Genomic DNA, 14,775 nt, shown 5'->3' with positions numbered 1-14,775 from the left:
AAGAAAAGAAGTTAGAAAAACTCAGAATAATCATGGGTATTGGCTGTTTAAAGAACTGGCAAAAACATCAGCTCAACCAAGAGTAAAGCATAGAACAGAGACAGACATAAATACAGTGCCACTGAGAGAAGCTCAGTAGCAAACCATACCCTAGCCTCAGTCCAATAAATCGAGGCCTCTCAGGTTAGGAAAGGCAGGACTTTCGTGCTCCAAATATACCAAGAGAACTTTGTGACCGCAGAGGTTCTTTTCCACAGAGTAGCAAAGCACATGTGAAGAGGGTCCCTTTGTGATGGGTTTTGATGTGTCAACTTGGTTAGGCTAAACTAAGAGGAAGGGAAGGCAAGCGGCCATTTTGTAAATACTTCCTCTTACGTATTCAAACACTAATCTATGTGCTGCTGTGGAGGGATCTGTAGATGTAACTGAAGCCCCTAATCAGGTGACTTTTAAACTATGGTGATCATCCTTAGTGAGCCTGACCTAGTAGGTGAGGTCTTAAAGAGACTGGGCTCTTCCTGGCAAATGAGACTCCAAGTAGCAGCTGAGTCTATTCTCCCTTCCTGGATCTTCCTCTCCTAAATGCCTAGGGAGAACAGTGTCAACATATGCCCATGGATTCTAGACTGCTTGAGATCCCTTCCCAAATGCCTACCTTACAAATTTCAAATTTACTTAGCCAGCTCCCAGAATTGTAATCCAATTCCCTGTAATAAATCTTTAAACACCTACCTCTCTCCCCAACCCTCATATATAAATCTATTTTTTCTTATTCTCTGGTTAGACCCTGCCTGATACACCATTCAAGCCTATTATTTCAGATGCCCTGAAGGTAGCCCAGTAACATAGGGAAAGAGGACCAGGCTAGCACAGAGACTAGAAGAATGAGTAGATTTCACAAATTATGACTAAAAAGGGTCTGCTAAAGATAATGTCATATGGTACTGACTTAGAACAGAACAGAAATCTATTAGTAAAGTTTTTGAAGAGTACCACCAAACTACATTACTGGTCTATAAAAACCTAGGACTGAACCTTAAATAACCGTACAGGTCCTTAATCTATACCAACTGGCAGGGAGCTACAAATGCTGTGCAATTCCTAGGATGTCATATTCTTGAACGCCTACTACTTCAAATGTGGCAAAGGAAAATAACAAGAATCACCTAAGAACAAAGCCAAGGGCACACAATAGTCAAAATGGCATTCCATCGGGGCGCCTGGGTGGCTCAGCGGATTAAGCCGCTGCCTTCGGCTCAGGTCATGATCTCAGGGTCCTGGGATCGAGCCCCACATCGGGCTCTCTGCTCCGCGGGGAGCCTGCTTCCTCCTCTCTCTCTGCCTGCCTCTCTGCCTACTTGTGATCTCTCTGGCAAATAAATAAATAAAATCTTAAAAAAAAAAAAAATGGCATTCCATCAATAGAGCAAAATCAAAGTTTAACCAAGGAATTTATATAGTTGCCAAAGCAGAATCTTCTGATCAGAAGGATTTCAGTGTTAATATGGACCAACAACTGCTATCTAATTCTATTCTTTCCTTCTCCACTGTGTAATGGATTGGACAAAAGGACACATTACTTATTGTTTTACAGACTACCTGCTGACTTAAGAAAAAAAAATATGTAGATATCTATCATGTTAAGCTATGTCTAGTAACTGGATGGAACTTTGGAGAGATTCTCTTCAGAAAGGAAGTATGCATTAGGAGAAAGGTTTGTACAAATGTTGGGTGACCAAAAGGTTCATACCAGCACTCAAGAAGAAAGGTTTAAGTTGGAAATATGCACTTGATAGTCACTAGCATATACATAAATACACGAGGCTAGATAAGATTACCTAAGAAGTGAGACTACATACAAGACCAAATAGGGTTTGGGACTAAGAAATGAGGTACCAAATAACCAAAAAACATACAGTGAGTGAGGGGACTAAGAGGAAGAAAGAAGACCAATAAAAGCAGCTAGTAATGTAGAAACAGAAGAGGGTGGTATTACATAAGCAAAAGAACAGCAATTTTTAAGAGGCAAAAATTAGTCAACAAAGTCAAATGCTACTAAAAAGAATAAGTAAGAAATGGACAGAATAATTAAATATTACACCCAAAAAGATATCTGTGTATCTTTCAAAAACAAACTACAGCAGTATCAAAAGAAAATTTCTAAGAATATTTTCTGAAAATATTGGGGGGAAGGTCTCCAGAAATCATAGAAGAGTAAGTCATTTTTTGACAGATGCTGGTGAGCATGCGGAGAAAGGGGAACCCTCCTCCACTGTTGGTGGGAATGCAAGCTGGTGCAACCACTCTGGAAAACAGCATGGAGGTTCCTCAAAATGTTGAAAATAGAACTACCCTATGACCCAGCAATTGCACTACTGGGTATTTACCCTAAAGATACAAACATAGTGATCCGAAGGGGCACGTGTACCCGAATGTTTATAGCAGCAATGTCTACAATAGCCAAACTATGGAAAGAACCTAGATGTCCATCAACAGATGAATGGATAAAGAAGATGTGGTAAATAAACACAATGGAATATTATGCAGCCATCAAAAGAAATGAAATCTTGCCATTTGCGACGACGTGGATGGAACTAGAGGGTATCATGCTTAGTGAAATAAGTCAATCGGATAAAGACAACTATCATATGATCTCCCTGATATGAGGACATGGAGAAGCAACATGGGGGGTTAGGGGGATAGGAGAAGAATAAATGAAACAAGATGGGATTGGGAGGGAGACAAACCATAAATGACTCTTAATCTCACAAAACAAACTGGGGGTTGCTGGGGGGAGGTGGGGTTGGGAGAGGGGGAGGGGGTTATGGACATTGGGGAGGGTATATGCTATCGTGAGTGCTGTGAAGTGTGTAAACCTGGCGATTCACAGACCTGTACCCCTGGGGATAAAAATACATTATATGCTTATTAAAAAAAAAAAAAATTGGAGGGGGAGGCGAACCATGAGAGACTATGGACTCTGAAAAACAACCTGAGGGTTTTGAGGGGTCAGGGGCGGGAGGTTGGGGGAATAGGTGGTGGGTAATAGGGAGGGCACGTATTGCATGGAGCACTAGGTGTTGTGCAAAAACAATGAATACTGTTACGCTGAAAAAAATAAATAAATTTAAAAAAAAAAAGAGTAAGTCATTTTACTACACAAGATAAAAATGTTTCTATATTGTGAAAATACTGTAAGTGAAGAACAAATAATACTGTGAAGGATTACTATGCATAAATATAAGCAGCATCAACAATCACTAAAAAGAAAACAATTCTAATAGAATAATAAGGAAAGGATATAACGGAAAATTTTCAAAAGAAATCCAAATGAAAAATTAAAATTAAAATTTACCCAATGTCAATAGTACTCAGGAAAATAAAAACAAAAACAAAACACTGTTTTTTAACACATTTTAAAAACTAAGATTGCTCATTTCCAGTAATATTCTTAATACCCTATTGATGCAAGTAAAACTTGGGGAGTATTTATTAAATTTAACATGTGCATAACCTCTGGCCCAGCAATTCTTTCCAGGAATCCATCCCAAAGAAATATTTTTAGACTCAAAAATAACTGTAAAAGGACATTCACTTCAGCATTACACAGGTAATAGCAATGTACTGAAAACAATCAAAATGTCTACCAATACAGGGGTGCCTGGGTGGCTCAACTGGTTAAGCACGTGATTCTTCGTTTTTCCTCAGGTCACGATCGTGTCAGTCAGGGTTGTGAGATCAAGCCCAACATCTGGCTGCAAGTCTGCTTGACATTCCCTTTCTCCCTCTCCCTCTGCCCCTCCCCTGCACATGCGCATGCCCTCTATCCTTCTCTCTAAAATAAATAAATCTTTAAAAAAATGTCTACCAATATAAAAGAGCAAATAAATTACGATCACTCATACTATGGAACATTCATAAGTAAACAAGAACAATGAGGGAAATCTTAATGTACTCTGTCAGACACACATACCCCCTTCCCCACCCCACACTCATTCATTCACTCCCACCAAGAAACTAGAATGCTTGATATACACAAGCTGTTAGCAACATCTGCTTTGAGAAAGAATAAGACAAAAACCTCTAGCTATTAGAACACTTTTTAAAAAGTATGAACGTATTCCTTAGTTTTTATAGATAAATAAGTATGTAACCATTATCTGAAGACTTCTCTCTTCAACTGATGTATTTTAAGTATGTTCATCAATGAAACTTTTAGCGGACAAAATGTGTAAGTGACAGCTTTTTCTGTGACAGATAATTTGATTAACATCTACCAAAGGAAAAAAAAGAAAAAATTTAAAATAATGATTAATTGTGGAGGATAAAACTATAGGCAATTTTTGTATTCTTCATTAGATCTTTTTCATTTTGTCAAATTTCCTACAAATGTGTATAAATTTAACTAATAATGTTTAACTACAGAAACACTATATTTAAAATCTAATTTGGAAGATATTTAACATTGTACTCTACACTGTCCTATAACACCATTTCTCATATTTTTTTTTTTTTTTTTTTTTTCTTTAAAGATTTATTTATTTGACAGATAGAGATTACAAGTAGGCAGAGAGGCAGGCAGAGAGAGAGAGAGAGGAGGAAGCAGGCTCCCAGCCAAGCAGAGAGCCCGATGCGGGGCTCGATCCCAGGACCCTGGGATCATGACCTGAGCTGAAGGCAGAGGCTTTAACCCGCTGAGCCACCCAGGCGCCCCCCATTTCTCATATTTTAACATATTTGTATCTGCATTAGCCACAAGTATATCTTTATGGCCCCTATTCTCGCTATAAAATCTTCAGGATAAAATTAGAATGGATGAGTCTTTGGTGTCATTTAATGGTTAAGGCTATTCTAGAAAAATAGCACAGACTTATCTTTAAAAAATCAGAACATAATACCACAAATTAGTGAGCACTACAAGAGGCACTCATAAAAGATGTAGTCTTAAAACAAAAATAAGACAATCCGTATAATGAGACCAATTCTAAAGGAACACAGTTATACCGAAAACACAGATTCCCAAATAGATTAATTATACAGGACTAAAACCATCTTCACAGTTTTAAATTATTATTAATTTTATCTCTACATGATTTAAATTTTATGAAACTAGGAATAATGTTTCAGTTTCTTCAAATTCCTCATAATCCCTAATTTTGCTAGATCTCAATAATGCTTTTTAAATTTATTTAGAATAGTATAAACAGTGATATTTTCTAAAACTCATAAAAAAACAATTCCATCATTCTAATTTTTCATGTATACAAATTTAAGTTTTACCAACCTACAAGGTGAATAAATCATTTAACCGAGAGGGAAATGGTTGAGATTAGTATATACTGAAAACAGCCACACATAGGGTAGAGTCAATAAATGTTTGTCAAGTAAAAAAAATTAATTCCTATACCACACCTTGAACTAGTTAAGAACTGTACTGGAGCTTTTGAACAGGGCTATTTCTGTTATTAAATTCAAATAAAAAATAAGAGGGAAACCACATAGAGAAGATAAGAGACAATAATAATAGAGAAGATAAGAGACAATAATAAGGTCAAAGACTGAACTGGAAATAGACCTGGTATAACACAAACAAGAATTCATTTTCTTCTCAGGTCTCAGATTTAGGGTGACAGGAAAGAGGGAAAGGATAATAGAGCTTTATGTTAATGTTTATTTATTCCAATTTCAAAACTGATGAAAGTATTTTCTACAGATCTATTTCTCAAACGTTCCTTAATTAAAAGACAATTCAAGAAGAAAACCCCAGACCACCAATTAATTTTAGGACAGGTTATTTCTTTACTTTTTTTTTTTTTTTTTTCATTTCTGTTCCTTTTTGGGGGAGGAATATGGGAGGAATGAAAAAAAAAGTTCAATGAAACTCAATGATAGCTCAGGAGGAGAATATGCCCTGCTAGAGATGCACACATACCGACTACTTTCATAAATTTGGCATGTCTAGTATGCACTTTAAAATAATCTCAAGAAATAATGAGTTATTTTCAAAATTGAAACACCACCACCTAACACATCTCTCATTTTTCTCCACAACTCAAGTTTGAGTAACTGATTAATCTGAACATTAAGTAACAAGCAGTAAAAATAAAGTATAATCTGCAGTCTTCCTTGATCATGGATTCCATCCTTAACCCTCCAATCATTTTAAACTATCCCACTCTAGAACTTGCTTAGTTTTAGTCATCATTTTCATGGTACAGCAGGCAGAAATATACATAATCGATTTTGGGCAGATGTATCACAGAATTATTTACGAGTTAGGATTCTCCAATACCTTATTTCATCTAGTTCAACACCATATTGAAAAAGTATGTTTTGTTTCAGATCATTTGCCCAAAAAAGCCCATTTTTTTATCCATGACTCATAAAAACCTATTGAATTTAGCCTATTCTCAACAACTTTATTTCATTAAACACAATTCACTCCGACCTATCTGTACACGTTGAGAGGGACTTCAACATATTATCAAAATTGTTCATAAACATACTAAAGAACATTGGGTCCAAATGGAATTCCTAAAGTACTATAAACTACATGTTTTTGTAACAGACCCTCTTTTACATCTAGTCTCACCCAGAAGTAAATCCAAGTTGACTCTTTTAAAAAATTGAGGTAATATTTGAGTTTTATAAGATAACAGAAAGCAATCTTACATCGTGCTTTCAATAATCAGGTGAATACTGATGTCAAGTTTCAAAGCATTTTTGGGAAAAAATCCAACATGTCTCTTCAATAATTAAAATCTAAGTTATAAATAATGATAAAATGGTACCTATGTCCTTCCACAATTCCACTTCCCCTCATGACTGGAAAAGATGTTTTTAAAGATAAGAATATAGGGGCGCCTGGGTGACTCAATCATTAAGCGTCTGCCTTCAGCTCAGGTCATGATCCCAGGGTCCTGGGATTAAACCTCAAATCAGGGTCCCTGCTTGGCAGGAAACCTGCTTCTCCCTCTCCCACTCCCCCAGCTTGTATTCCCTCTCTCGCTGTCTTTCTGTCAAATAAATAAATAAAACCTTAAAAAACAAAATAAAGACAAAAATATATATACATTAAGAAGTTAAACACCGTATGTTAGGAAGAGTATTTTAATTGTGCGTGCCAAGTGGATAGGCATAACCACCAGACAGGTAAGGTTCCAGGGACTAGCAGGATATTTATATTCACTCTCTACCTTCAATTTCCTAATGATTTTTTTTCCTAACGGGGAAAATTGAAGGAAGTTAGTCAGATTGAGCCTAGATTATCATGGATGCTGGTGCCCTCTATTGGTCCTAACAAAAACACAAGTGGTATCAACAGACATTACTACCTCACTACTATGAAGTGAAATTTTTTTCACCTATGATCAAGTATGTAAAAATTATATGGAAATTCATTACAAGGGTATTTCCTAACTCACTAAATCATCCTTATAAGAATGCAGAATAAACTGCTGCCATAAATGCAAATATGCTGCCTCCAAGACCTAAAAATCGAACTTTTAGTCAACCAGATGGTATAACTGGACTCTAGTAGAAGCAGTCTAGTAAATACTCTTGCAACCTTCAGGGAGTCAAAATGCATTCCTCTGATGTTCCCAAATATTTCCAGAGTAAGTGGTTAAAGAAGAAATATTTATTCATTTATTACTTCTTTATTTTTACTTCCGATATCTGACTTCATGAAAGCCTAGCAGAGGTTAAGACACTAGGACTTATATAACACATATGGTACAGTACAGCAGGATATATAGAGATGTGTAAGGCAAGGTTTCCATCTTCAGATCTGGTAGTCCATAGCAGAACAGATGAAAGCTGCTTCATTAATTAAGCAATTAAAAAGGCAAAATGTGAGGATTTAAGATACGAGTAAGCATAGAACTAATTTACCAGAAAGAACAAATAAGTCTTGGACTTCACAACAAAAATAGGCCTTCTGTGTTACTACATTACCTTGGTTACAAGTAGTTTCCCAATTCTAAACGATGCACATAAATGCCTGTTTGATTCCCCACTACTACTTGAGTGAGAACATTTCAAAATAACAAGGTGGGAGAGAGGAAGGAGGCAGTCACAGATCTCTCTGAGAATCTAAAGAAGTTCTACACACACACTATTGGGGGTAGGGAGAAAGAAGAGAACACCTCACAAGCACCTTCAATAAAATTTTAGGGTTTAATTTCAGGTATTCACAGCCTATCTAGATCCCAAATTGACAACTCCTATTTAAGAGCAAAAAAAAATTTTAGCTTAGTAAAGGAAATAACCTTGCAAAGTAAAAATCTTGAGAGGGAGAAAGAAACAACAGACTGCTTCTAGAGAGAGTTGTTTTCACTATGAAGTTTCATTTTGTTAACTATAAAGTTAACATTTGTTAATTCTAGATGGTAGGAATATGGACATACTTCATCTGTACTTTGCTGTATTTCTTCTTTTTCACTGAGTTGAGTAAGAAAAATAGAAGGAAACAAGAAAATAAGAACAAGAAAAGGATAGAAAAACTTGGGGTAGTCAATTTGTCTTCAGTGCTTGCCCTACTGCCTAAAAGTATGTTCCCCTATACCATCTGAATTTGTTTTCACACTATCTGAAATGCTAACGTCTAAAATGTCATACTCAACATCATACACATAACAGAACATGTGAATGAATGAATGAACGAACAAACAAGGCGGCTATGAATCAAACAGATAGGTTACGTTCTGCTCTGTCACTTATTGGCTATGTGACCTTGATTAAGTTACCTAAAACTTCTAAGTTTTAGAATTTCTAAGTTACCCTCCTTCTAAGCCAATATCTTTGACTCTAAAATTAACATGAATAACCCCTCCCAACATCTTTATATTTCTGAAATTTACCCATTTTATTCAGGATCTACATTTAACCATTTCTTCTCAGTATACCTCCCAAAACCTATATTTAATCACTGGTGCATTTTAAAATCAATGTGTCTTAAAATAGTTTTGCTTACCATTACTTACCCAGTACAACAATTCTTTAGTTTATGTGCTGCCAAAGCGAACACTACCTAGTACAATAAAACTCCCAACATACAATAGGAACGTTAAACACGTATTGAAAATGAAACAAATATGAGGACACCTACTTCACAGGGATATGATGAAAATAAAGTAAGAATACACGGTATCTGTATTACTTAATTCTCATACCAATGATATACAGTAGAATCTACCTTATCACCATTTACATAAAAGCAAACTAAGGTGCAGAAAGGTTAAGTAACTTGTCCAATATCACAAGGCTAGTAAGGGATGGATCATATCTGACTCTAAGCTCTAGTCCATGCTCTTGACCATTACGCTAGACTCGACACACAGTAGGCACTGAGTAAGTAATAGTTTTTTTATGTTTTTAAAATGTAAATACACCTAGGAGGCTTAAGGTACTTCTCAGGCATTCAACAATCAATGTACATTGGCTTAACTGGCTTTCCTCCTAACACCTATGGAGAAAGATCCCTATGGGAGAGGACTGTCACTAAGAGAAGTAATTAGTAACTGAAATCCAGCAGCCCTGGATCCAAGAAGGGAGAAACTCTGTTCCTTCTCTTGGTTTCCCAAATGAATTCTGGAATCTGCTTAAGTACTAATTATTCACTGAAAATGTTTTTTTTAATCAAGTATTGTGCTTAACCAGACTAGGAGGCAAGAAAATTATGACAGAACTACTTTTTCAAAGATCATAACATCTGGTTTACAAATATTGCTTTATCAATTAAGAGATGAAACTCTTAAGTTTCAACAAGAAACTCTTAAGTTACAACAAGAACAAGTAAGTTTCTCTGAACTCATCTGGGATTCTACCATTAAAACAAAGGAACTTGGATGGCATTTTTCCATTAACAAACAAACCAAAAAAAAAAAAAAAAAAAGATTTGGAAGCAAATTTGAGGAAACAAAATCTACTGAAATAATTTTTTTCTCTCTCTCATTCTCAACCCTACCTCTTCCAGGTCTACAAACAGATTCTCTCCAGCCTTGCAAATCCTTTCAAAAATGAGTAAGTCCGTACTAATTTATTCACTGGCTCCCCTTGTCTAAAATTTCACCACTAGGTTTGTCTCTTAACTTTAAAGCCTCAAGTTACTTACCAAATACAGCCAGAATTCTGAAAAACTCCTACTATCTTTACATTTTATCTTTAATAAAAGTTACTTTTGAACACGAATCCTACCTTTAAGAAAGTTTTTTCCCCTTTGAATTATGCATTAGCAAACACTGATACCATTCAATTACATTTCAAAATGCCTTCAATAGAATGCAATGGTTTTTCTGAAATGGAGCATCAACCCATGCAATTTTAACACCTTTTTCTTGTAATATTCAGTAAGCAATTTAATTTAGTCACTAATTTGAAAAGAAGTGCATCACGATTTATGTCAGGAAATAAATTTCTGTGTATTTCCCATATTAGTCACCCACTGAAAGCCAAAGCAATTAGGCATTTTTCAATTTTTGATCTAAGATTTTTGAGTCAAATGGGAGGAGAGTAGGAGAGGGAAAAGGAGAGCTCTTGGTCTTATACCATTTTTTCCAGTTATAGAGAAAGTTACACAAATTATCTAAAATGTGATTATTCTATTCTGCCATTCAATAGAAAATACAATTCTCAATAAGCTACTCCAACATTTAATAAGAATTAGATGCTTGTTCTTCAACATTCAGGTAAGGCTCTTATTTAAATTAAATCTCCTTTCCTTCCAACTTTTTCTCTTTCAGCAGATACAGAGAATATCCAGCTAACATTTCTTTGTAGTAAAGGTATATATTTTTGCTAAATTATCCTCCAACTTTTCAGGTTAAATACCTGAAACCACAACTATATACAAAAACTATAACACTTCATATTCCTTAACCTTTTGATGATCTTTATTACCAGGATAATCTCAAGGACCATGTTTTCCATATTCTTCATTGTGTAGCCAATAAGAGATTGAATTAGAAAATGGACTTAAATACAGTATTAGCCACAAGATTTCCTAGTTCCAGAAAGTTAACCTTCTGCTGACATGTCAATAAAATGATAATGAAAGGAAAAACACTGCACAACTCATCCGTTTAGCTTATAGTATACAGTGACTGTGAGGTATGTTTACTTCTTTATTTTGGTCAAGGATGGAGGCAGGTGCAGAAACATACTGTACTCCTTTCTGCCTGCTCATCCCTCAACATGCACCTATACAGATTTATTTTTAATGGCTGCACTTTCTTACACTTATTTCTCCTGACTCATCTTCATAACAAATGACAGGCCCACTGTTCACAGCACTGTGCACAAAACAAAATAAAGCATATTAAAAACAAAGAAACTCCCCTAGTTGGAGAAAGTCAACACATATCATTTCCATTTTCTGAGGAAAATAAACCTGACTCACAAAATTAACACACCTATAAACTTATTAAAAGTTTTATTTACAGGTCAAATCCAGTGAACAAAGCTACCTAGGTATGTGAAGTTTACAGCATAATATTCCAGGAAGTACTGCACTCAACTTGGTACCAAGTTCCAAACCAGAGCCCGATATTTTGTGGGAGAATTAAAAATCTTAACAAAATATTGGCACTTTGCCCACAGCTGCATGATTGTGTTACCCCGCAATTCACTACCTAATTTTTTGAAAGATGTCAGGAAGGGAAATAAGCTGTCATAAAGTGTACTGGTCTGAGCCATCAGAAAACTTTGATTTCTACTTTTGCTACTATCTACCACAATCAGTTTCGTCTAAGCCTTGTTTCCCTCATTTTTAAAATAAAAGGGCTGAACTAAATTACTTCAAAAATGTTTCTCATCTCTGCAAAGAATCCTACAAATGAAAGATTCTCACTACCATAGTAGATTTTATTAGAAATAAGAATCCCGTCACATCCTCCTCTTCATTGTTTCAAATGCAGCTCAAGCAACACCTTATACTGAAAGGTCCAACTAAAATCAGTACAAAATCTATCACCACAAACCTTAGAATTCAATTGGATAACGGAATAGCAAGGAATGTCCATCTTTTTGGCATACATACTTGAACTATTGTTCTCTACCTATATAAACTTCATCCAATCTGAGGTAAAAGAGAATCTGGTCTTCCAGTAACACAGTTTTCAAAAAGAAGCCCCGCACCAAGATAAACTCCGTGGAAGAGAATAAATGGCAAGTGGTACTTCTAGATAATTCAGTCGTTCTCTTACAAGATTTAAAATCAGCCTTTAAAGCTGTTTTCCTTCTGCTGCCTTAAGTTACAACTTCTTTCTCCAAATCAAGATTTTCTAGCTTCCATTTCAGCGAGTGGACAGGAGTGTTACAAAAGAGCTGATAATAAGGCTAACTTAGTTTTTTTGTCAGTACGGTATGCTTTACTGAGCTTTTGGGTTATATGTGGCCTTTGAATAAGGTCCTGCAACGCCGCCTGTCTGTGGACCCAGGAAAAATTATAAACAGTTATGAAACCAGATCACTAGGACAAACCAAGAGGCCTTCCTATTCCAACTCACCACAACCAAGGCTGGCTTCAAAGCACTCTTTAGTTGTCCCATATTATCTAGAAAACGACAAAGCCTGGCTTAATTTTTCCTCACTTAGTGAAGCATCTGAAGATACGTAGGTATGCACATGTAAGAGTCAAATACATTTTTCAGCCACTGAGTTATATAAAAACGTATACGGATCTAAGTTCAGTTCATCCACAATCCCTGAGAGATCAAAGAGCTAAAGGCTACTTCAGCAGCCACAACGATTATGGAAGGAAAAAAAAAAAAAAAACCTGCAGCAGAACAGTATGGAAAAGTACAGCTTCTCACGTGTCTCTCACATACACAAATACTCAGCTCTGAGTCCTTTACAACCTTACCTCCCCTCAGAACCGCTCCGGTCCACCTCACAAGTGGGAGAAATTGACCAACCTCCTAGTCATTCCCCGGGAGACTCAGCTACCTATTATCTTATCCCTCCCGCCTTGGTCCCGCCCCCGCCCCAGGAATAACATGGCCCTACTGACCCCAGGCCGACTCCGCCGGGCGTGCAGAGGGAATCTAACCAATTCCCTCCATCCTTAACCGTGTGAACCATCCCAAGATAACCTGCTGGTCACCCACTCGGGGAGGCGGGGGGGGGGGGGGGCTGTGTGGTCCTCCCACCCCCCACGTGTCAGCTACCCTCCCCCACCCCACCCCCCACACCTCACGATTTAGGCCGGGCAAAGAAAGAGGGCAGAGGGAAGCCTGGCCGCGGAGATAGATCAACCCACAGGAATCTGTCCCACCGCAAGTCCCCTCCCACCTTCGGCCCCGACCCTTTACTGTCCCTTCCTCCCTCCTTCCTTTGAAACCAGGCCCTTGCCTCAGAAACCTCCTCTTCCTCGTCGTCGTCGTCCTCTTCTTCCTCGCTGTTGTTGCTGCTGGTGCCGCCGCCGCCGCCGCCTCCACCACCGCCGCCGCCGCCTCCACCGCCGCCGCTGTTGTCGCTGTCGCTGCTGCTTTCGCTGCTGCTGGGGGGTCGGCAAGTCCGGTTACGCTTGGCCTTGTGGTGCTGCTGCTGCGGCGGCTTCTTCTTCAGGAGTAGGTCGCAGACTCGCACCATCCCACGAGGAGAAGAGGCCGAGCGAGCCCCGCTGCTGCCGCCGCCAACGCCGCTGCCGACCTCCGCCGCCGCCGCCGCCGCCGCCACGGGGGGGCCCGCCACGGCCGCCACCGCCGGGGGGCTCCCTTCTCCCTCAGCAGCCGCCGCCGCCGCCGCCACCGGAACCGTCGCCTTCTCCATCCCCAGGGAAAGAGGGAGGGCGCGGACGGGGGAGGGGCGTGGGGGCTACGCTCTACCGCGACTTCGGCCGCACCGGGGCCGACACAGCGCTCGGTGCCGCCTCCGCCGCCACCGCCTCGGTCACCTCTACTGCCGCCGCCGCCGCCGCCGCTCCGCCAGCTCTCACCTCGTCTCGCGATACTAAGGGCGGGGAGGCTGACGATGGGAGGGAGGGAAAGGGAGGGAGTGTGAGGGAGCAAAGGGGGGGGGTGAGGCGTAAAGAGAGACCCGGGTGTCTGGAGACCCAGAGGAGGGGAGACTACGGAAAGGCGAGGGAAGAGTGCCTAGGGCGACTTCCGATAGGTGGGCGGCGGGGACAGAAGAGACCCGCGGTTACTGTCGTAGCGCCGGCGAGCGCCCGGATTTCTTCTCTTTCCTCGCTATTTCCCCCACACACACAGCCCTTCAGACCTCCCTTCTTCCTTCCTCGCTTGTGACTAGAACGCAGCCGCAGGCGGAAGTGCAGGTGACGCCATCAGCCGTCGCCGAACGGCGGCGCGCGGGTGGCCGAAAGACGAAAGTGAGATTTCGAGGGCCGGGTTCCGGGTCCCGGCGGGCGGGCGGTGCTGCGGTGCGTGCGGCCGCCGGGCAGGCTGGAGAAGAGCGCCCCGGGTCGGGTGGGGAGCCGGTGCGGAAGCGCGGTCCGGAGACTTTTGTTAGCGGGAGGCCGGGACCGCCAGATCCGGGAGGTGGGGCCTCTTTCTGGACTGTCGTGCGTAGTTTCGTTCCTGGCCATTTTTCCCACCTCCGAATCCTGATCAGAGCTTTGGATCTTTGAGCGATGGCGTCGTGTGCGTGAAAGAGCCCTCTTTGCCTAAGTTTTAGTGTGGAGTTACAGACTTCCCCACCCTGAGTTTACAGCTGTGTGATACGGAGTTGGATTAGGTGAAGTCTGAGATTACCACGACTTTGAAGTTTCCAAAGGGGAGAAGCCAGGGTCTGTGCCAGACTTTGCAGACGATTCGC

The 14,775-nt window shown here is 39.7% G+C and overlaps 1 protein-coding gene across 4 annotated transcripts in view; it reads right to left on the bottom strand.

Moving 5' to 3' along the window:
• ANKRD17 (ankyrin repeat domain 17) overlaps positions 1-13,902 on the bottom strand; it is a 162,770-nt gene extending 148,868 nt beyond the window's left edge. For all 4 annotated transcript variants that reach the window (XM_045989927.1, XM_045989932.1, XM_045989947.1 and 1 more), the window contains exon 1: positions 13,351-13,902. In XM_045989927.1, coding sequence (XP_045845883.1) covers positions 13,351-13,770 — 420 coding nt within the window. In that variant the 5' untranslated portion in view covers positions 13,771-13,902. The remainder of the gene's footprint in view (positions 1-13,350) is intronic.
• Between the last annotated feature and the right edge of the window lie 873 nt (positions 13,903-14,775).

This window comes from Meles meles, chromosome 2 (assembly GCF_922984935.1).
Source record: "Meles meles chromosome 2, mMelMel3.1 paternal haplotype, whole genome shotgun sequence".
Classification (NCBI taxonomy): Eukaryota; Metazoa; Chordata; class Mammalia; order Carnivora; family Mustelidae; genus Meles; species Meles meles.
This window is presented reverse-complemented; position numbering and strand designations above follow the sequence as displayed.